This window comes from Salmo trutta, chromosome 12 (assembly GCF_901001165.1).
Source record: "Salmo trutta chromosome 12, fSalTru1.1, whole genome shotgun sequence".
NCBI classification, from domain to species: domain Eukaryota; kingdom Metazoa; phylum Chordata; class Actinopteri; order Salmoniformes; family Salmonidae; genus Salmo; species Salmo trutta.
The window spans coordinates 25136828-25161000 of record NC_042968.1 but is presented as its reverse complement, the minus strand read 5'-3'; the positions used below and the strand labels follow the sequence as shown (position 1 = coordinate 25161000).

Below are 24173 nucleotides of genomic sequence, written 5' to 3'. Positions count from 1 at the left end.
GACTCTGTCACGTCTCTCACATGTGCTCTGTGTGAACCTGCTTTCATCTGTGAAGAGCACAGAGCGCCAGTGGCAAATTTGCCAATCTTGGTGTTCTCTGGCAAATGCCAAACGTCCTGCACGGTGTTGGGCTGTAAGCACAACCCCCACCTGTGGACGTCGGACCCTCATACCACACTCATGGAGTCTGTTTTTGACCGTTTGAGCAGACACATGCACATTTGTGGCCTGCTGGAGGTCATTTTGCAGGGCTCTGGCAGTGCTTCTCCTGCTCCTCCTTGCACAAAGACGGAGGTAGCGGTCCTGCTGCTGGGTTGTTGCCCTCCTACGGCCTCCTCCATGTCTCCTGATGTACTGGCCTGTCTCCTGGTAGCGCCTCCATGCTCTGGACACTACGCTGACAGACACAGCAAACCTTCTTGCCACAGCTCACATTGATGTGCCATCCTGGATGAGCTGCACTACCTGAGCCACTTGTGTGGGTTGTAGACTCCGTCTCATGCTACCACTAGAGTGAAAGCACCGCCAGCATTCAAAAGTGACCAAAACATCAGCCAGGAAGCATAGGAACTGAGAAGTGGTCTGTGGTCCCCACCTGCAGAACCACTCCTTTATTGGGGGTGTCTTGCTAATTGCCTATAATTTCCACCTGTTGTCTATTCCATTTGCACAACAGCATGTGAAATGTATTGTCAATCAGTTTTGCTTCCTAAGTGGACAGTTTGATTTCACAGAAGTGTGATTGACTTGGAGTTACATTGTGTTGTTTAAGTGTTCCCTTTATTTTTTTTGAGCAGTGTATATTCACAGTAAAACGAGTCCTATATCGACATAACCTGAAAGGCCGCTAAGCAAGGAAGAAGCCACTGCTCCAAAACTGCCATAAAAAAGCCAGACTACGGTTTGCAAATAACTGCACATGGGGACAAAAATTGCACTTTTATGAGAAATGTCCTCTGGTCTAATGAAACAAAAATAGAACTGTTTTGCCATAATGACCATCGTTATGTTTGGAGGAAAAAGGGGGATGCTTGCATGCCGAAGAACACCATCCCAACCGTGAAGCACGGGGTGGCAGCTTCATGAGAAAGGAAAATTATGTGGATATGCTGAAGCAACATCTCAAGACATCAGTCGGGAAGTTAAAGCTTGGTCGCAAATGGGTCTTCCAAATGAACAATGACCCCAAGCCTACTTCCAAAGTTGTGGCAATATGACGCTTGTCATAAGGAGTAGACCAAGGTGCAGCGTGTTGCGTGCTCATGATAAATATTTATTTAAACTCAGAACACTAAAGCAAAACAACAAATAACGGAAAACGAACGTCACATTCTGCAGGCTTTACAGAGCTGTACAAAAACAAGATCCCACAACACCAGGTGGACAAAACCCCTATTTAAGTATGATCTCCAAGTAGAGACAATGAGGACCAGCTGCCTCTAATTGGAGATCATCCCAAACAAAACCAATGTATACTAAAACTAGAACATGAACATAGAAATACAAAACATAGAAAAACACCCCCTGTCATGCCCTGACCTACTCTACCATAGAAAATGACATTTTACTATAGTCAGGACGTGACAGTACCCCCCCCAAAGGTGCAGACTCCGACTGCACCTACACAAAACAACACCCCCCCAAGAAAAAAAACAAAAGGGAGGGTAGGGTGGGTAACTAATGTCTATGGCGGATCTGGTGCAGTACACACAACCTTATCCCGCGGATCCTCCAAAAGAGGAGGCGGCTCTGGTTCGGGGCGTAACCCCCGCTCTGCCCGCTGATCCCTCTGCTTCTGTGCCACCGGACCGTGGATCATCACTGGAGGTTCTGGGCTGCGGGCCGCCGCTGGAGGTTCCGGGATGCGGTTCCGCCGCTGGAGGTTCCGAGCTGCGGTTCCGCCGCTGGAGGTTCCGGGCTGCGGTTCCGCCGCTGGAGGTTCCGCGCCATGGATTATCACTGGAGGCTTCATGCCATGGATCATCTCTACAGGCTCCGGGCCATGGATTATCACTGGAGGCTTCTTGCCATGGATTATCACTGGAGGCTTCTTGCCATGGATTATCCCTACAGGCTCCGGGCCATGGATCATGGTACATGAAGCCGGAATAGGTCTCACCGGACTAGGGAACGTCGCTGAGAGTTCTGGACTAGGGAACGTCGCTGGAGGCCGGGTGCGCAGAGCAGGCACAGGGTATACTGGGCCTTGGAGGCGCACTGGAGGTCTGGAGCTTATGACTGGCACAACCCGTCCTGGCTGGATACTTACTTTAGTCCAGCAAGCGTGGGGTGTTGGAACAGGTCACACAGGTTTGTGGTGGCGAACTGGGGTTACCGTAGATAGAGCTGGCGCAGGATAACCTGGGCCGAAGAGATGCACCAGAGACCAGGAACGCTGAGCAGGCACAATCCTTCCTGGCTGAATGCCAACTCTAGCACGGCAACTGTGGGAAGCTTACACCGAGCGCACCGGGCTGTAGCTGCGCACTGGTGGCACAGTGCGCATCCCCGCATAACATGGTGCTTGCTCGATCACTCTCTACCCACGGTAAGCACGGGGAGTTGGCTCAGGTCTCCAACCTGACACTGCCAATCTCCACATGTGCCCCCCCCCTCAATTTTTGGGGGGGCCTGCCTCTCGCACTTGCCTCATGGTTGGTATAGTGCCTCATAATAACGCCGCTCTGCTCTTGCTGCCTCAATCTCCTCCCTCAGGCGGCGATACTCCCCAGCCTGACTCCAGGGTCCTTTCCCGTCCAGAATCTCCTCCCATGTCCAGTTGTCCTGACCACGCTGCTTGGTCTTTTTGTGGTGGGATCTTCTGTGACGCTCGTCGTAAGGAGTAGACCAAGGTGCAGCGTGTTGAGTGCTCATGATAAATATTTATTTAAACTCAGAACACTAAAGCAAAACAACAAATAACGGAAAACAACCGTCACGTTTCACAGAGCTGTGCAAAAACAAGATCCCACAACACCAGGTGGACAAAACCCCGACTTAAGTATTATCTCCAATTAGAGACAATGAGGACCAGCTGCCCCTAATTGGAGATCATCCCAAACAAAACCAACATAGAAATACCAAAACTAGAACATGAACATAGAAATACAAAACATAGAAAGACACCCCCTGTCATGCCCTGACCTACTCTACCATAGAAAATAACATCTTACTATGGTCAGGATGTGACAGGCAAAATTACTTAAGGACAACAAAGTCAAGGTATTGGAGTGGCCATCACAAAGCCCTGACCTCAATCCTATAGAATATATGTGGGCAGAACTGAAAAAGCGTGTGCGAGCAAGGAGGCCTACAAACCTGACTCAGCACCAGCTCTGTCAGAAGTAATGGGCCAAAATTCACCCAACTTATTGTGGGAAGCTTGTGGAAGGCTACTTGAAACGTTTGACCCAAGTTAAACAATTTAAAGGCAATGCTACCAAATACTAATTGAGTGTATGTAAACTTCTGACCCACTGGGAATGTGATGAAAGAAATAAAAGCTGAATTAAATCGTTCTCTCTACTATTATTCTGACATTTCACATTCTTAAAATAAAGTGGTGATCCTAACTGACCTAAGACAGGGAATTTTTATTAGGATTAAATGTCAGGAATTGTGAAAAACTGAGTGTAAATGTATTTGGCTAAGGTGTATGTAAACTTCCGACTTCAACTGTACAAACATACACTCCCCTCCCTATGTATTTGGACAGTGTAGCTAAAATTGTACATTTGGCTCTATTCTCCACCATTTTGGATTTCAATTATCAAATGTTTCATATGAGGCGACAGTACAGAATGTCACCTTTCATTTGAGAGTATTTTCATATCTGTTTTAACGTTTAGAAATGAAAGCACTTTACATATCTAGTCCTCCCATTTGAAGATGTCATATGTATTTGGACACATTCACTTATAGTGTATTAAAGCGGTCTAATGTTTAGTATTTGGTCCCATATTTCTAATATGCAATGACTACATCAAGCTTGTGACTACACACTCGTTGGATGCGAGGCAAGTCCCTTTACTGGACACCGGAGGAGAAGAGGAGAAAGAAAGACCAAGGATGACCTGTTAGCGAACTGTTGAAACTGAGCTTAATACCGGAATAGGCCTCATCTGAAAAGAGATGAATAGAACAGGACAGGAGGAGATGGAGGGACGTTGTGGAGGTCTTATGCACCACTTGACATGATGAGACCTGAGTCAGGACAAGGCAGGGTGCTATGAGGGATGAGTCAGGACAAGGCAGGGTGCTATGAGACCTGAGTAAGGACAAGGCAGGGTGCTATGAGGCCTGAGTAAGGACAGGGCAGGGTGCTATGAGGCCTGAGTCAGGACAAGGCAGGGTGCTATGAGGCCTGAGTAAGGACAAGGCAGGGTGCTATGAGGCCTGAGTCAGGACAAGGCAGGGTGCTATGAGGCCTGAGTAAGGACAAGGCAGGGTGCTATGAGGCCTGAGTAAGGACAAGGCAGGGTGCTATGAGGAGTGAATGCGGACAGGGCAGGGTGCTATGAGGCCTGAGTAAGGACAAGGCAGGGTGCTATGAGGCCTGAGTAAGGACAAGGCAGGGTGCTATGAGGCCTGAGTAAGGACAAGGCAGGGTGCTATGAGGCCTGAATGCGGACAGGGCAGGGTGCTATGAGGCCTGAGTAAGGACAAGGCAGGGTGCTATGAGGCCTGAGTCAGGACAAGGCAGGGTGCTATGAGGCCTGAGTAAGGACAAGGCAGGGTGCTATGAGGCGTGAGTGAGGACAAGGCAGGGAAATTGATGCTGAGGCCTACTGTGCTATAAGGCAGCACACTGACCTTGAATGTTGGGGTAGAGGGCCATGTAGAGCATAGCCCAGCGTAGGGAGTTGGTGGTGGTCTCCGTGCCTGCGATGATGAGCTCGCCCACAGAGTAGATTAGGTTCTCCCTGGAATACGAGGTGCCCAAGTCGCCAGCACTCTTGTCCAACTTGTTCAGGTATTCATCAATGTAGTGGCGTGGGAAGTTGGACACTCTGCCCTCCGAGAAGCGCTTGATGATCTGCTCCAGGAAGTTATAGACCTTGGCTGCGTTGCGGAACAGCTTCTGGTGCTTTCCGAAGGGGAGGTACTCGATCCATGGGAAGGCGTTGTAAAGGAAGGCCCAGCCACTGACGGCCAGCTCCACATTCTCACTGAAGATCTCGATCATATGCTGGAAGTCACAGTTGTCGTATGTGAAACGCTCGCCGAAGATGATGAGGTTGGTGATGTTGGACACAGCATTGGTCACCAGGTGCTTTGGGTTAAAGGGTTTGCCTTTGTGTTCGTCGATGGCATCCACGAAAAACATGCACTCTTCCAAGATCTTCTGGTCGAGGGGCTTTTGAATACTGCCAAAGTAACGAAAGGAGTTGCTGGCCAGTTGACGATGTTCAATCCATCCGTTGCCAAATTTAGCATTCAGAAGTCCTGAGAAGGAAGATATTGAGATTAGAGCTGACATAATGAGACCTTACTGAGCATGTGTGAAGATACTAAATATTATTCTCAGGATAGGTGGACCTATTTTGATCTCAATACCATCAAACAGCCTAGAGAGTTCGATAACACCAAGCTTGTATTTGCATATAATAACTAATAACAATATAACAATGCCATAATGTGCATATTCAGAATACATTATAACTGACTTTCTTACCTCCCATTTTGGTCATTTTCATAAATAAAGGCAGAGATGGCCGGTCAGAAAAGACATCACCCTGGTGGTACAGGCATTCTCTGATGGCATCATATCCATTCAGAACCACTGCTGAGTAGCCTCCCAAATCAAGACTAAAAATCTGAGATAAAATACTTGAATAAATAGACCTCCAAAATAATATGCCATATATTTTCCCTAAATATGTTTAATTTTGGATTTTAAAAAAGTAGACTATAGTCCAGTATGACATAACATCTAAACTGCAAATTATCTAAACTCAGCAAAAAAAGAAACGTCCCTTTTTCAGGACCCTGTCTTTCAAAGATAATTTGTAAAAATCCAAATAACTTCACAGATCTTCTTTGTAAAGGGTATAAACACTGTTTCCCATGCTTGTTCAGTGAACCATAAACAATTCATGAACATGCACCTGTGGAACAGTTGTTAAGACACTAACAGCTTACAGAGGGTAGGCAATTAAGGTCACAGTTATGAAAACTTAGGACACTAAAGAGGCCTTTCTACTTACTCTGAAAAACACGTGCCTTAGGCATGGTGCAAGGAGGCATGAGGACTGCAGATGTGGCCAGGGCAATAAATTGCATTGTCTGTACTGTGAGACGCCTAAGACAGTGCTACAGGGAGACAGGACGGACAGCTGATCGTCCTCAGAGTGGCAGGCCACGTGTAACAACACCTGCACAGGATTGGTACATCCGAACATCACACCCGCGGGACAGGTACAGGATGGCAACAACAACTGCCCGAGTTACACCAGGAACGCACAATCCCTCCATCAGTGCTCAGACTGTCCGCAATAGGCTGAGAGAGGCTGGACCGGGGGCTTGCAAGCCTGTTGTAAGGCAGGTCCTCACCAGACATTACCGGCAACAACATCGCCTATGGGCACAAACCCACTGTCGCTGGACCAGACAGGACTGGCAAAAAGTGCTCTTCACTGACGAGTCGCGGTTTTGTCTCACCAGGGGTGATGGTCGGATTCGCATTTATTGTCGAAGGAATGAGCGTTACACCGAGGCCTGTACTCTGGAGCGGGATCGATTTGGAGGTGGAGGGTCCGTCATGGTCTGGGGCGTTGTGTCACAGCATCATCGGACTGAGTTTGTTGTCATTGCAGGCATCCTCCTCCCTCATGTGGTACCCCTCCTGCAGACTCATCCTGACATGACCCTCCAGCATGACAATGCCACCAGCCATATTGCTCATTCTGAGCGTGATTTCCTTCAAGACAGGAATGTCAGTGTTCTGCCATGGCCAGCGAAGAGCCCGGATCTCAATCCCATTGAGCACGTCTGGGACCTGTTGGATCGGAGGGTGAATGCTCGGGCCATTCCCCCCAGAAATGTCCGGGAATTTGCAGGTGCCTTGTTGGAAGAGTAGGGTAACATCTCACAGCAAGAACTGGCAAATCTGGTGCATCAGATGCACTGCAGTACTTCATGCAGCTGGTGGCCACACCAGATACTGACTGTTACTTTTGATTTTGACCCCCCCTTTGTTCAGGGACACATTATTCCATTTCTGTTAGTCACATGTCTGTGGATCTTGTTCAGTTTATGTCTCAGTTGTTGAATCTTGAGATGTTCATTCAAGTATTTACACATGTTAAGTTTGCTGAAAATAATCGCTGTTGACTGTGAGAGGACGTTTCTTTTTGCTGAGTTTATTAGACTAGTCTAGAGATAGGCAAGTAGCCCTCACTCTATTTGCCGAGGCATGGTGACTAAGCGGACCTTCGCCATATTTAGAAACCCTGCCAGCGCAGCTGGAGCCTGCCATAATTTAGCGAATAGCGAGCCTCTTTTGTTTATTTTTCTGAGCTTTTTTTATAGGCTGACGCAAGACATAGGGACAAGAATGGAGCGTCCACCCTAACTAACCTTTGACACACTTAGGAATTATGGTATGTGTGTGCCGGATGATTTTTTGTTGTTGCTTTATTTAACAAGGCAGTTAAGAACAAATTCTTATTTACTATGACGGCTTACCGGGGAACAGCGGGCTAACTGCCTTGTTCAGGGGCAGAACGACAGATTTTTACCTTGTCAACTCGGGGATTCGATCCAGCAACCTTTCGGCTACTGGCCCAATGCTCTAAGCCACTAGGCTACCTGCCGCCCCATTACAAATTTTATTTCGCACAGTTTTTTCACCAGTGAAATTAAAGCAACTTTGAGATTCTGTTTTGGAATGAAAAGCACTATATAAAATACATCTATTGTAATGCAAAATTCATAAATGAACACTCAATAGGCTAAACCGCAAGAGTTAAACCAATTTGAGCACAAGAAGACTAGCCTACATGGGGGTGCACACAAGTAGCCAACACAAAAAAATGCCTAGGTTTAGTCAAGCCACTTTCACACAATAATTTATGTACCGTACCTGCCCATGGATTTCACTCTGTTTCTTCATAAAGACGTGCGGTTCTGTTGCTAGAGACATAATGTTCCCTATGACAGGGATAGGTGACGGTCCAGGAGGGAATCCTAGGGGTCTCCTCTGCTTCACAAGCTGCCGGATCAGCAAAAGAACAATAAGGGAAATAAGTAAACTACACAGACCTAAGAAAGCCTGTCCATGCGACACTTCTGAGACTAGAGATGATAACTGAATTAATACCATTTTTCTATCTCTAACTTTGCTGTCTGGACTAAGCTCTCCTCTGTGAAAGAGTTATGTAGGCTATATCATCTTGCACATGTTTCTATCCCCAGCCTCTATCCAATAGAATGCTTCTCCCTCTACAAGGCTAAGATTGGCTAGAAGTTTAGCTGTGATGACTATCGATGAACTTTGATCAGCCTTCGATCAATTCTAGCTATCAACAAATCGTGATTCTGCTATTTCTGAGGATTTGATTTCCCAATGATGATTTCTGGCCATTTGTTGACATGCAGCATAACTTGCCGGCCAGCTGGCACCACACAGATCAAGTTGGTAACTAAAAAGCTTTATTTTGTCACCGCGGATCCAACCTGGTCTCATAGACTAGACATAACATAGTAAACGAAATCCCCGGGACAGACAAAATAGCATGATATATTACATTTGTTATGGTTGCATAAGAGAGAATGTTACTTAAGGCAAAAACAAAAGTCAGGGTAGATAATTAGCATCTTTGCAACTATTTACTACTTTTTAGCTACTTTTCAACTAGCATGTTAGCGAACCCTTCCCCTTAACCCTAAGCTTAAAATCCTTTAACCTAACTCCTAACTTTAACCCTAACTTCAAACATTGGCATTATCCACCTAGCCACCTAGCTAAAGTTAGCCACAAAAAATTGGAATTCATAACATGTCATACGTATTGCAAATTCGTAACATATTGTATGAATTGCAATTCGTAACATATCATACAAATTATAATTCATAACATATCATACAAATTGTAATTCATAACATATCATATGAAATGGATGATGGACAGTCACAAATTAATAGATACCATACCAAACCTAACATATCATACTAATTTGAGTGTCAAGGGAATACGGATTTTTCATTTACTGTGTTACGTCTACCCCTGAGTCCAAATTGGCTGATCCCATTGTCATGCATTCTTTCTTATGTGAGTGTTGTTTAGCCTGTCTTATATCTAACGCAAGGTTCATGTTTGATTGATTCAAGAGAGCTATTTCTATAACTCATAGTCTAATGCTGTATAATAATAAAATACAATATTTATTTCAAATTCATGTGATATAACACAGTTATAACACAGGCTGAACCTATAACACCATTTTAAAAGACCTAGGTCATGGGGTAAAACATGTCCTTGTCTGCATTAGGATATATAGTTCGCCCTACACTGTGTTGTTGCATTAGGATATAAACTTCACCCTACACTGTGTTGTTGCATTAGGATATAAACTTCACCCTATACTGTGTTGTTGCATTAGGATATAAACTTCACCCTACACTGTGTTGTTGCATTAGGATAAAAACTTCACCCTATACTGTGTTGTTGCATTAGGACATATACTTTGTCCTATACTGTGTTGTTGCATTAGGATATATACTTCACCCTATACTGTGTTGTTGGAACACCCTACAATCAGTAGGATACAAGAATAGATCAATCACTTTCTTCACAATTGTGCCATTCTGTCTGGGCTGTATTTTTTTGGTAGGCTAAACCAGCACCAGCATGCAGTCTGGGTTGTACATTAAGAGTATTACAATATAAAGATGATTGTCTTTCCCTAAGTGTCCCACTTTAGTGTCAATCATTAAAGCAAACATCTTGCAACTTGCAAGCAAATGTGTAGAATGTCTATGTCATATCATGTAAAACAATCACAAATTATTACAATAGCAATGCTCATGCTATATGGCACATTTCTTCCTACATTAACCTCCTGAGTGGCTCTATGCACTATAATGAACCTTGTCACAGCCCTTTGGAGCATCGAGAGAACCTGAGGACATCTCCAGTTGTGTATAGTAATTAAGTAAAAATACTTTAAAGTACTACTTAAGTAGTTGTTTTGGGTATTTGTAGTTTACATTACTATTTATATTTTTGACAACTTTTACTACATTACATTATTAAAGAAAATATTGTACTTTCTACTCCATACATTTTCCCTGACAACCACAAAGTATTCATTACATTTTGAATGCTTAGCAGGACAGAACATTTTTCTAATTCACACACTTATCAAGAGAACATGTGGTCATCCCTACTGCCTATGGTCTGGCGGACTCACTAAACACAAATGCATCTTTTGTAAATAATGTGTGAGTGTTGGCTATCCCCCCGGCTATCCGTACATAAAAATAAAAAAAAATGGTGCCGTCTGCTTTGCTTAATAAAAGGAATTTGAAATGATTTATACTTTACTTCTACTTTTGAGACTTAAGTATATTATAGCAATTACATTAACTTTTGATACTTAAATATATTTAAAACCAAATACTTTTAGACTTTTACTCAAGTAGTAGTTTACTGGGTGACTTTCACATTTACTTGAGTAACTTTCTATGAAGGCATCTATACTTTTACTCAAGTATGACAATTGGGTACTTTTTCCACCACTGCAAGTCTCCAACAGGTTACGTTGGGGTGTGGAAGGAAAGTCTACTCAGCCATTTCAATGAAATACCACACATTTCTCCAGTAGTGTGTCTTAGGCCCTGCAGATAGCAGTATATGTGGAGTAGAGGTTGTGAAAGGGTATGTCTGGGTCTAGAACGTATATGAAAACCTTCCTGCAACCACCTTGGCGCTATTGTGATGGCTAAGGGATGCACAGGTTACGTCCCAAATGGCACCCTATTCCTTTTATAGTGCACTACTTTTGAGCAGGGCTCTAGTTAAAAGTAGTGCACTATATAGGGAATATGGTGCCGTTTGGAAAGAAGCACAGTGTCTGAGGTGGATTCAGAACATCACTCCCTGGTGGCATCAGACAGGACAGGACTGGTCAGGACTGGTTCAGGGATGTCACAGCCATCATAGCATGGGAATAATAGAAACCCCCTTATAGAGTTTTCTTCTCATGCATTATGCTGCACAAACTTTCCTCTTGCAGTTGTAGTTGACCTGGTTTGATTTGACTCACCTTTATGCTCTGTCCATAGGCTACTGGCAGAAATGAAGGAAATTAAACATGGGATCATTAATTAAGCTCTGCCTGTTCACTAACCACACACCTAAACACAGATCTGGGCCTGTATTTATAAAGCATCTCAGAGTAGGAGTGCAGATCCAGAATCAGGTACCTCCTGTCTATGTCAAAATCGACCCTTTGATCCAGATTTGGGCCCATATTCATAAAGCATGCCAGCTTTATGAATATGGGCCCAAATCTGGATCAAATAATAGTGTGCCCGTTGATTCTGGAGTTCCTCTGTATCGACTGCCTGTCCACTCAGTGGGTGGTGACTTGCTCCTCATTAGTACCAGTGATGTCTGTTTACCCAGCCAGACATTCCTTCTTGCTGAGGCAGCTGGCAGAGATGCTTATTTTTTTCTCCAAATGTAACAAACTGGTCTCCCCAGACCTTGCCCAATGATTTGGATTTGTTATCGCCACTTAATGAGGACATTCAAGGAACTGCTTTTCTACTTCCTGCCAGCCCCCAGATACAACAAACTGTCCAGGAAGCATTTTACACATCAATCAAAGACATCATTGAATTAACTTGTTCTCACTGTTGAATGGAAACGTCCACTTGTGACTGTGTTGGGAAGGGCTGACCAACAGACCTTGTGCTTACTGGAAATCAGCCCTACTACTTGAAAACTGTAGGCACAACGTCAAATATGTTGACATGTTTTGTTCAAGCATCTTTTTAACAGATGTTTAAATATAACCTCATCAACCATTATATACATCAGCAACCTTAAGTTTTGTCATTTACTGCAACTACTTAGGTGTAAATCAGAAAGTCATTCTGAGATCGTTTTCTCCAGATGACTTGTCATTGTTATCTATTTAAGCAAGAAGGCACGAGGAGGTGTGGTATGTGGCGATGTAACGCAGGGGGCCTGGATACAGCCCTTAGCCGTGTTATATTGGCCATATACCACACCACAAGCATTTCGCTACACCCGCAATAACATCTGCTAAACACTTGTATGTGACAAATAACATTTGATTTGATATACCACCAACCCCAGAGGTGCCTTATTGCTATTATAAACGGGTTACCAACGTAATTAGCAGTAAAAATAAATGTTTTGTCATCCCCTGATATACCACAGCTGTCAGCTAATCAGGATTCAGGGCTCGAACCACCCAATTTATAATTAAGCAATAAGGCCAGAGGGGGTGTGGTATATGGCCAATATACTACGGCTAAGGGCTGTTGTTTTGCACGACGAAACGCAGAGTGGCCGTTTATCACAAAACCCTGAGGTGCCTTATTGCTATTATAAACTGGTTACCAATGTAATTAGAGCAGTAAAAATAAATGATTTGTCATACCAATGGTATACGGTCTGATATACCACAGCTTTCAGCCAATCAGCATTCAGGCTCGAACCAACCAGCTTATAATCACACTTATACAACGGGTGGGTGTCACGGCTGTCGTTGGTAAAGGAGGACCAAAATGCAGCAGGTATGTGTATGCTCATCTTGACGTTTAATAAATTCAAAATGAACACCAAAATAACAAAAGAACGAACGATCAACAAAACAGTCTGGCAAGGCACAAGGCTAAACACAGAACAATCTCCCACAAATGACAAACACAAACACACCCTAATATATGGGACTCTCAATCAAAGGCAAATAGACAACACCTGCCTTCAACTGAGAGTCCCAACCCCAATTAACCAAACATAGAAACAGACTCACTAGACTAAACATAGAATACATGAATATCAGACAGTGCCCAACAAACCCCGGAATACTTAAATAAAATGCCCTTCTAGACAAACACCATCCTGAACCACATAAAACAAATACCCTCTGCCACATCCTGACCAAACTACAATAACAATTAACCCTTATACTGGCCAGGACGTGACAGTACCCCCCTAAAGGTGCTAACCCCGGAAGCACCTCAAGAATAACAAAACCCCAAACAATAACAAAAAAATCCCCCTAAACTAAAGGGAGGGAAGGGAGGGTGGCTGCCGTCACCGACGGCACTTGTGCTACACCCCCCCGTCCCCAACCCACCTATGCTGGTGGTGGTTCAGGCTCCGACCTATTGTCCTCCAGAGTGCCGACCGACCCGATCAGCCTCGGACCGTAGGCAGACTCCCCCTGCTCCGGATCATGGGCAGACCTCCACCTCTCCACCCTGTATGCAGACTCAGCAATTAAACAGTTAATCTCTTTAAGTTCTGAATTGTCAGGCTTACTCAGTTCAAGGTTGCTGCTAGACTCCCTTGGGTTTTGGTCATCGGCAGACTCTGGGCAGATGGGCCACTCTGGCTGATCCTGGCCGCTGGGGCAGTCTGGCAGCTCCGGGCAGTCTGGCCACTCTGGCAGCTCCGGGCAGTCTGGCCACTCTGGCAGCTCCTGACTAGTGGGTGGCTCTGGCGGCTCCTGACTGGCGGGCGGCTCTGGCGGCTCCTGACTGACGGGCGGCTCTGGCGGCTCCTGACTGACGGGCGGCTCTGGCGACTCCTGACTGACGGGCGGCTCTGGCGACTCCTGACTGACGGGCGGCTCTGGCGACTCCTGACTGACGGGCGGCTCTGGCGACTCCTGACTGACGGGCGGCTCTGGCGACTCGTTACTGACGGGCAGCTCGGGCGACTCGTGACTGACGGGCAGCTCTAGCGACGTCGGACTGGGATGACGCACTTGAAGCCTGGTGCGTGGTGCTGGTACTGGACGTACCAGACTGGGAACACGCACCTCCAGGCTAGTGCGGGGAGCGGGAACAGGACGAGTCGGACTGGGCTGACGCACTTCCGGGTCCGCACGAGAGACAGGAACTGGAAACCCAGGGCTATGGAGGCGCACAGGCGGTCTTGATCTTACCTCCTGCACAACCCGTCCTGACTGGATGGAACTAGTAGCCCTGTACGAGCGGGGTGCTAGTACAGGGCGAACTGGGCTGTGCAGGGGCTTGATGGTTGCCGTGCTTAGAGCGGGAGTAGGGTAGCCTGGTCCGAGGAGGCGTACCGGCAACCAGATGCGCTGCGCAGGCATCCTCCTCCCAGGCTGGATGCCCACTCTAGCATGGCATCTGCGCGGGGCTGGAATGGCGCGCACCGGACTGTGCGTGCGTATGGGTGAGAGTGCGCACCTCAGCGAAACATGGCACCCTCCACCTCATACGTTCCTCCATATAACCACGGGTAGCTGGCTTCCGGCTCTTCCTTGGCCTAGCCAAACTACCCGTGTGCCCCCCCAAAAAATGTATTGGGGGTGCCTCTCGTGCTTCTCCCTCAGCGCGTCCAAGGCCTCGTACCTCCGCCTTTCTGCCTTGGCTGCCTCAATTTCCTCCCGTGGGCGACGGTACTCCCCAGCCTGGTGCCAAGGTCCAGCCCCGTCCAGAACTTCCTCCCAGGTCCATTTCTCCCGCCAGTCCAACTCGAAATCCCTTTGCTCCTTCTTCTGCTGCTTGGTCCTTTGGTGGTGGGAGATTCTGTCACGGCTGTCGTTGGTAAAGGAGGACCAAAATGCAGCAGGTATGTGTATGCTCATCTTGACGTTTAATAAATTCAAAATGAACACCAAAATAACAAAAGAACGAACGATCAACAAAACAGTCTGGCAAGGCACAAGGCTAAACACAGAACAATCTCCCACAAATGACAAACACACCCTAATATATGGGACTCTCAATCAAAGGCAAATAGACAACACCCGCCTTCAACTGAGAGTCCCAACCCCAATTAACCAAACATAGAAACAGACTCACTAGACTAAACATAGAATACATGAATATCAGACAGTGCCCAACAAACCCCGGAATACTTAAATCAAATGCCCTTCTAGACAAACACCATCCTGAACCACATAAAACAAATACCCTCTGCCACGTCCTGACCAAACTACAATAACAATTAACCCTTATACTGGCCAGGACGTGACAGTGGGTCTAATCCTGAATACTGATTGTTTAAAAGCGCATTCCAGCCAGTGTCTATTCCACAAGTTACCAATAAATCTATGACATTCAAATGCCTATTTACTCTGTTCCATCTGACTGCACAATCCACTGTCTCATCAGCCCAGCCAGGCACTTTATAAACTTGATCTCCACTATAAAAAGCATCTAGACATTATCTCACAAATACTTTTAGACCATCATTTAGTTTTCAACAGCAGAGATTTCTATAAACCTTACTGTCTGTCTCTCCGACATTTGCAACATTGTTTAAATATTCAAATTCGATCTCCAGCTGTCCCATAGTAATGAACGTGTAGGGGTCGGGAAGAGACAGGTAGTCAGCGTTTCTCAGCCAGTCGAAATCAGGAATCAGCTGGCATAATTTTTATGGATATATACAAATAAATGTTAATTGAAAATAGGTAAAACCAAACAAAGTGCAGCTAATTTGCGGTCTTTACAGCTTCAGTGTTTGAAGTGATTCTGTTAGCTGTGTTGTTGGCTAGCTCCTATGTACAACAGTGTCCTGGCGAGAGAGAACATGCCAAGCGAAATCACGCCTCATTAGCTCAGTGTTATGGATGTATCCAAATAAATGTCACTAGAAAAGAGCTTAAACAAATGCAGCTACTGTTATTATTTTTGACATTTGATGTGACTGTAAGTTAGCCATAGTTGGCTAGCTAGCAAGCAAGGGATAAGAACGTTGCCAGCCAGAATGGCAATGGAACACACGACTGGGTCGCATCCATAGATACTGAACAAAAACACTGAACGCCTGTGTCGGATCTCTGGCAACTGAACCAATAGAACGAACAACCAGCCGTCTTGGGTAACAACCCTAGATTTGTGTCGGGACTATATCTTGTCGAAGGATGAAATAGTATGAATATTTTTTTTTTTTTTAAATATGTCAATCGTTATTTGAATATGTTGGTAACCTGTTGTATAAAAGTGATAATGCCCTTGAAGCCGGTGTTTGCCGAACACCCGTGCCAATATATCCTCCAAACACTGGCTTATATATTCATACTATTTCATGCTTCCACAAGATATAGTCCCTACACAAATCTAGGGTTGTTACCCAAGACGGCTTTTGTTCTATTGGTTCGGTCGCTAATCTATGGAAGAAACCCAGTCGTCCGTTCTAAATGTTCCTTTAGCATACTGGCTGGCAACGTTCTTATCTCTTGACTTACAGTCACGTCAAAAAGAATAACAGCACAGTAGCTGCATTTGCTGTGCAATAGTAATACACAAATTTGAATATTGAAACAATATTGCAAATGTTGGAGACAGACAGCAAGATTTATACAACTCTCCGCTGTTGAAAACTAAATGTTAGTCTAAAAGAAATATGAGATAATGTCTAGATGCTTTTTATAGTGGAGATCAAGTTTATAAATTGCTTGGCTGGGCTGATGAGACAGTGGATTGTGCAGTCAGATGGAACCGAGTAAATAGGCATTTTAACGTTATAGATTTAGCGGGTGGTAACTTGTGAAATAGACACCGGCTGTAATGCGGTTTTAACCAATCAGCATTCAGGATTAGGCCCACCCGTTGTATAATGTCTTCTGTTATATTCTATTGTCTTCTATTGTATTCTATTTTAATATGTTATGTTCCATTGTCATCGATTGTCTTCTATTGTCTTCTGTTATATTGTAGTGTCTACTATTGTCTTCTGTTATATTCTATTGTTATCTATTGACTTCTATTGTGCACAAGCCAGCTCTAGTCAGCTACTCCCATAGGACTATGCACCCATGACTCACAATGACACAAACAATATCGTAATTTCATAAATCTATATATTATTAATACAAATATAAAAATCTGCTGTTTGGATCTCACAAGTATAATTTTAGCACAGGTGTTTAACTGGGTTCTCCTCATTATGCCACAGGAGAAGAGAGCCTGCCCAGCCCCATGCAGAGAGAGAGAGAGCTGCCATGGCCAGGCCAGGTCAGAGAGGTGGCAGCATCCTGCAGTGTGATCACACAGAACAGAGGAGCTTTGATTGATGGGTAACCTAGGCTCTGTGATTACATCTCATTTCCTTAATGTCCCAGCAAGGATGCACAGTGCAAACTTTCTTGTTTCCGCCAGAGATAAGGTAAGTTGCTTTTCAAAGTGGATTCTAGATAACATCCATCCAATTCCCTAGCGAAGCCCTGACAGGACAGCCAGGTCAAGTGTACATATTTAAGTCTGTAATCCCTGTGTCACCACAGTCTCCAGGTGGTCAAACCTTCAATGGAGAGCATCAAGTGGCGGAAGCTTGTGTCACACTCTGGTCTTTATTCCATGTAATCAAACATTCTGTCAATTCCCTACTTTTTGTGGGAGATGCTTAGCCTGCCCTACAGTATGTATTGAGTGCCATTAATGTTTGCATTCAGACACATATGATACAGTCTCATTCTTTGACATTGAAATTATCTTTCCTATTTTGGCATTGATATTGTATTCCATTACCATAGTGTGGTATTGATTTGGCAGGCGTAATGAATGTGTTTCTGTCATCTCAACACCCTTTCAATAGATACAGCTAAGCTTATTTACAGTACAGTGCATCATGTCACATGTCAGTGTTCCCTCCCTCTCTGTTCAGATAAGACAAAGATTATCTGTCTCCTGATATAACTTACACCAGGTTGATGCACCATGAGATGCTCTGACCAAAATAGATTGGAAAGGTTACTGTATTGAATTGAAAGTTAGAAACGGGGAACAGAAAGTTGAAGTAGGGACTGAGATGATCCATAGATATGTGGTCATGCTGCATCTGTTCACATATAGTTAGGCCTTTATTCGGAAGTGGCAATTCATTATAGTCAGGCAAGCCTGTACGCCTACACAACCACAGTTTCCGCTGTCTCCGGGAGCACCGAGGGGGGTGGACCCTGGCTCTGTCCAATTTCCCTGATTTAGTGGTTCCGTCATAGGCCCCGCACTCTGTTCAATAGCACTAAAAGCCTCATCCACACTAATGGGGTTCCTCCGTGACGCAAAAGAAGACTCTTGGGCAGGATGCTTTACGATACCTTACCCAATAATGTAAAGTAAGGGGAACAAGATGATGCCCAGAGACCAACAGCTCTGTAATTGGGTCTGAGAAATTGGGCCGACTATTGTCAGCCACACCATCGATTCCCTGAAAAGAGCCGGTCACTGAGGAGTCAGTAGTGTGCTGTATGGGGAAGGGGATGGGAATTGATTATGGAATATGAAGTATTAACTATGTCATTGTTCCAAAAATACCACAAGACTAATGTCCAAGCATTTCACAGACCTAGTTTAAACTGCCAACATCTTTGAATTTATAATGTCTAAAATGTTACACATGTCATCCATTTTTGGATGTAGAAAAGTCCTAAGCGTGCTGTATATTCTGATAATCTGGTCATTATGGCAATCAAAATTAAGCAGCCTGACCAACTCAACAATTATGTTTCAATATAATCAATTAAAATATTATAACAGTTGTTATCATATAACCCAAACATGTATATTTTACATTAATATAACAACACATGATCGTTGCCTGATTATTCTGTAGTACAGCGTTTCCCATCTCCTGTCCTTGAGTACCCCAACAGTACATATTTTTGTTGTGGCCCAGGACAAGCACACCGGATTCTACTTGTCAACTAATCATCAAGCCTTTGACAAGTTGAATCATGTGTTTTTGTCCGGGGCTACAACAAAAATGTGTGCTGTTGGATAACTGGAGGACCGGAGTTGGGAAAACAAAGCACGGTGTAGTACACAACAAATGTTTCTCAAGAGTTGGAGAGCTGCAATGTGTCTGTTTGTACAGTAGGTGGCTCTGCCAGCAAGTCCAACGAGGATGTCTTATTCACTTGATTCCTCAAAAATATAAAGCAATGGAACATTGTTGGGACCTTTAAAATATTTAGAACTATTTTGGGATGATTTCAGTACCTGCCAGTCTGATTTGGCCCTGTCCTCAATGCAAATTATGATATCAAATGGTGCAAATGACTGGCAGATTTTTGTGAATGGAGCATTTTGTGACAGAACAATGACGTCATTTGTGTTCTATCGTCTTTACTGGTTTGTTGTAACCGCTGGACGGTACCTGATTGGCTAGTGGATGGGGCTGAACGCTCTGATTGGCTAAAATGAGATAATTAAACAACTACTTAGCCAGTACAGAAACCCAAGTGGTAGATATATAAGACAGCGTATTGTAGCAGGGTGCAACAGATTCACAAGTTGGTCTAAAACTTGAAGTACCTCAACTCATTCCATCTTCGTCCACGAAAACAACCAATCACGGTAAGCAGAGAATTTCAACCACTTTTCTGTGTACATGATGCATTGGGTTAGCATGGATGGGATGTAATTTCTGTGGCTATTAGATATTCTGCTAAATCTGCAGAGTGTTCCAGTGATGATAGAGGGGACATAATGAGATGGCATAAACTTTGCCTAGGCCATTGACCCTCTGTGAGATGCTGCTGAGAAATGCAGTTCAGATGGCTTTTCAAGGGTAGATGAGGTGATTGTGAGTTTAGACTACAGCTGGGTTTAGAGTACAGCTATTCCACTAATGCATGGGCTCCTGTGGGAGCCACTGGCTGGTTAGCTGGGGCTCCAACTCCCAATCTAGATAGTATCACTAATGCCTTCCTCCTCAATGTCTGGTACTGCGTCTCCAAGACCAGTTTTTCTCTTCAGTTAGAGGGGAGCACTGAGACTAGATGGCTCACTCTGATAGCAGGGAACTAGGGACTTTGGTAGGACTGTCTCATCGCAGAAGGGAAGAGAATGCATTGGGACAGGGAGAGTGAGATGAGGAGCTTCTTCACTCCCAGTAGAACAGTGGGAAACTGAACTGAAACTGAGATGGATGGAGCTTACATGCGATAAGTCATGTGTAGGGACATACGAAGATGTTTGTTTTCATCCGGATGAAATGCTTGTTTTATTTTGCTTTGAGAGAAATGTGAATGTTTTTAAATCCAAGTTTCTGTGGTTGTGGATGTGTTTTACAGCAGGGACCATGGTTATGATGAAGCTCTCTGCCCTCCTCATTGCCTATTTCCTGGTCATTTGTCAGATGTACAGCTCACATGCAGCTCCAGCCAGGTGAGGATCAAAGCATGTTTTATAAACTGCAATGTCCAGTCAGTCACTGAAATGTATGTATAGACTACAGGGATGTTCATTTATAGCAATCCCAAAAGGAAACGCCATAGATCTGTTGGGATACTTCCATCTTTCTAATAGTAATTGCTGTTATTTCATTGATAATTTTCTAAAGAGGTATCTTGGCAGCCACATAAATCTTATGTATGCTAATTTAGATTATTTGGTTTTCAGATAACATGATGTGATTACAGAAATCCATACATTACTTTACATTAAATGCCCTCTTTTCAGTAAAACGATGCAATTGGATTACGATATCGTAATCTAATCAATCCGGTGAATCACAAAGCCATTCTATGTATAACTTCCTAATCACTTCTATCCATTTGGAAACAATCCAACTTAATGCCACAGCAATAGGCTAAGATGATTGCTATTGCATGTAGAATATTTTCAAATGGTTGTGGAATGCATGGGTGTTCAATATTCCGGATAGAGAGACCTTGGTCACCATTCTTACTACAATATTGATTTTGTCATAAAGCTCTAAGTTGGCTACCTGTCAGCTTTTTAAAAGGAACACTTTTAGCAGATTGTTTTGAGTTTGGCTCGTTTCCCTTAAAGCATGAGTCAATGGCTTTTAGCTGGAGCAAACTCACATAACCTACGTCATACTATTTTTAACCCAGTGCTGGTGCAGTTCATGAAGTGATCAACCTAATCGCCTATGTGTTTTCAGAACTGGTTTAGAGTCCATGACAGACCAAGTCACGCTAACTGACTATGAAGCCCGAAGGCTACTCAACGCCATCGTCAAGGAGTTTGTTCAAATGACTTCAGAGGAACTGGAGCAACAAGCCAATGAAGGAAATAGGTAGGTACAGCTCTCCTCATCTCCACAACTTGTTTTTAACAAAATTATTTTTCATTTTCTCTAGGTTTACTTGGTGTATACTGTATGGATGACACATGTTCCTATTATTCAAGAAAACATATAACCCCAAATGTCTAATATGTGGCCAGTCCTTGGCTGCCTCCTATAGCAGTCAGAGCTATGGGTATTTATTAAAGACACAGAGGTATGGACATCGCCCAACCATCAACAGGGAAATCTATAGTTAAAACATATATTCTCTGTGATTATCTATGCATGGGTTTTTGGAACACTTCATTTTTATGTATTCATTATTTAAGCATTGTTTATGAGAAAGCCTGTTGCGGAATGCTAAATGATAAATAACCCTAAAGAATGGAAGAAAGCATGGGAATTAGTGCAAGAGGAATGGGATGCATGACAGCAGTGGTGCTGTTTGTTATAATTTAACTACGACGCTATAAACAGGATTGCCGCATGAGCCTAAGTAACTGAGGTCATTATAGCTATAGACTATTTTCAATTGCCTGTGTTGGACTTGATAGCATGGCTTTAAACTGTTATTTTTATATAAATGCAAGTAAAAACTGACTTTGAAATGCATGATGTTGGAATACAGTGTTATTACTGTAGCATGTGGATAACAGCAGGATGCATCTGCATGCCATGGTTACTATGAGCCTGTTTCTGCATGTTTGTCTCTCTCTCTAACAGCCTGGATAGACCCATGTCCAAGCGTTGCTCCAACCTCAGCACCTGTGTGCTGGGCAAACTGTCCCAAGAGCTGCACAAATTGCAGACGTACCCCCGCACCAACACGGGAAGTGGCACGCCTGGCAAGAAACGCAGCCTGCCTGAGAGCAACCGCTATGCAAGCTATGGAGACTCATATGATGGAATCTGAGCGGTACTCCCCTCCATCAGCCCAAGTTAACCTCCCTCTGTTCCAGCCTAGCCTGATGATTGCTGATGCATGTGGATCTTGCTTGCTTGACCGACTGCAGAGAAACCTTGATGTCCCGCAATGTCCCTGCTCTCTTTTTCTTTTGTTAAAATACCCTTTTTTTGACAGAGAATAAAATATATAAGTACAAAGCAGAGTTCAATCCTTTAGATTTAGAAAGTGAATAATGATTTAGATTCACTTCCCCATCTTAAGGTGTATGATATCCCTTTACTATACAGATCATTCACAATATATAAAAAGTGTTAATCGAAACAAAAATCTTAATCAATGCTTCTTTCAACCGTGACTAGGGTTCTTGTTTAATAAACATATTTTTTTATGCCAGAACATATTTTCCTTCTTAATTATTCAAGTAAAACAAAGCCTTTTAACATATTTAATAGTTCACAACAGTTTGAACAATATAAGCCAGAGTGTATTTGCTATGTAAACGTAAAATCACAATACATTTGAGGTAAGTTGAATAACTAATTTGAGCTGAATCTCATTGTTTAGATTGTTGAATGTCTTTATTTTCAATTTGATGATATATATATTATACATTTTCTCCTGCAAACAGTAATGTGTTACCTTTGTACTTTTTATTGTAATTCATAGATTTGTATCTTTGTAATAAATCCTGAATTTAGGAGAGGTTTGTATGACCTATCCTTTCTCTTCCTAAAAGCAGCGTTACAGCACAGAAGCGTGCGTGCAATACTGCCACATGTGTCACCCACCGCCTGGCTGACTTCCTGAACAGATCAGGAGGAATGGGCAACACTAACTTTGTCCCCACCAACGTGGGCGCCAAGGCGTTCGGACGACGAAGGAGAGACAGCCCCATGACAGCACCTATGTGAATGTGTCAACAGGCCTCAGGGATATGGTATGACAAAATTCTACACTCCTCTCTCTTCCCACTGCTGTGCCTCTGACTGTCAACCTCTGTCTGTCTCTACTGTATCTCTAATGCGCTTTCCCCAGCCTCTGTCTTTCCACATCTATTCTACTTCAGTACTCTTCAGACAGTCTCTTTGTAACTTTGCCGGCCTTCAAATTTGGTCTATGTCTTATGGATGAATACAAGTTGGGAGTTAGAGTTCAGTAGAAAGGAGGAGAACCAGTCATTTCCTTCCATTTTGTCTCCCTGCAGAGTATGCGCCCTTTAGTGAGACAACAATACATCCTGTCCTGAACCAACTACAGACATCTGGAAATGACAACTCTTCACTGTTTTAAAAAAACAACCTTCAAACTACAGGACTGATTTCCTGCATACCTCTTGCATACTCTGTGTTACCGATATTCATTTTTGCTCTATGACCATGAGGAGACACAACAACCTAGAAAACATTGCAACAAAAAATAAAGAACAAACTTCTGTTATGTCTATTTTCACCAGATCATTACCCTGTACAAGCCAGTTGGTTCTGTCCCGTTTTGGCTTAGAGCACATGTACAGTTTGATCCTGAGTCCCCACCGCCCCCCCCCCCCCCCCTCTCCTGTGTCAGCAGCACACTGCAGGGGGGCGGAGACTACATCAAGCTCCGCCCCACAAGCTTCCCTGACCATGGCTGTGTCTTGTGCCTTGATGTAGACCACTTCTTCACATTTCATTAATTGTACAGTATGTTTAAAGAGTGGAAGGAAAAAGATAGAAGAATCTAAATATTGTAACAATTGTGAATCTAAGCAAGATTAAAATGTATTTTAGATACATATGGGTCGGTGTACTTGTTTTATTCTGCAATGATCTATCTAAGCCCTTAGATCACAATATCTACTAAGCTAACATATGGAATTGTTTTAAGATGGTCATAAAATGGATCATTTAGCCATTTGCTTTAGAATTTTAGGAGTCTGTAGGTATAAAAAATATATTAAAAATGATTTGGTGAAACATAGAATTTAGTCTTTACTGCTATAGCCCATAGAAATACATTGAATGCCACATTTGTATATCACAAAACAGACAGTCAAAAAATAAATAATAAGGA

The 24173-nt window shown here is 43.8% G+C and overlaps 2 protein-coding genes across 6 annotated transcripts in view; one reads left to right on the top strand and one right to left on the bottom strand.

Moving 5' to 3' along the window:
• LOC115203237 (vitamin D 25-hydroxylase-like) overlaps nt 1–8609 on the bottom strand; it is a 39805-nt gene extending 31196 nt beyond the window's left edge. Inside the window, exons 1-3 of one of the 2 annotated variants that reach the window (XM_029767750.1) lie at nt 8084–8609; nt 5675–5816; nt 4813–5445 (exon numbers count right to left, since the gene is read on the bottom strand). In XM_029767750.1, coding sequence (XP_029623610.1) covers nt 4813–5445; nt 5675–5816; nt 8084–8323 — 1015 coding nt within the window. In that variant the 5' untranslated portion in view covers nt 8324–8609. The remainder of the gene's footprint in view (nt 1–4812; nt 5446–5674; nt 5817–8083) is intronic. The other variant, XM_029767751.1, reaches the window with a different exon arrangement.
• A 10719-nt stretch (nt 8610–19328) lies between these two features.
• On the top strand, nt 19329–23895 carry LOC115203235 (calcitonin-1). Of its 4 annotated transcripts, none has more exons than XM_029767745.1 (5): nt 19329–19536; nt 20256–20349; nt 21092–21226; nt 22861–23061; nt 23329–23895. In XM_029767745.1, exons 2-4 carry the CDS (start codon nt 20264–20266, stop codon nt 23033–23035), a joined length of 396 nt encoding a protein of 131 aa, XP_029623605.1. In that variant the 5' UTR covers nt 19329–19536; nt 20256–20263; the 3' UTR covers nt 23036–23061; nt 23329–23895. The 4 variants fall into 4 exon arrangements, with proteins under 4 accessions (XP_029623605.1, XP_029623606.1, XP_029623604.1 ...); XM_029767746.1 differs by having other exon boundaries at nt 19332–19536; nt 22864–23061; XM_029767744.1 differs by lacking the exons at nt 22861–23061; nt 23329–23895 and adding an exon at nt 21941–22520 and having other exon boundaries at nt 19337–19536.
• Nucleotides 23896–24173: the final 278 nt, after the last annotated feature.

Bases quoted from the DNA above. Each gene is read 5' to 3' on its own strand.
- LOC115203235 (XM_029767743.1), top strand. From the start codon at position 20,243: ATGTGTTTTACAGCAGGGACCATGGTTATGATGAAGCTCTCTGCCCTC. The intron at 20,350-21,091 runs GTGAGGATCAAA...ATGTGTTTTCAG, and splicing joins TCACATGCAGCTCCAGCCAG to AACTGGTTTAGAGTCCATGA. The intron at 21,227-21,940 runs GTAGGTACAGCT...TCTCTCTAACAG, and splicing joins CAAGCCAATGAAGGAAATAG to CCTGGATAGACCCATGTCCA.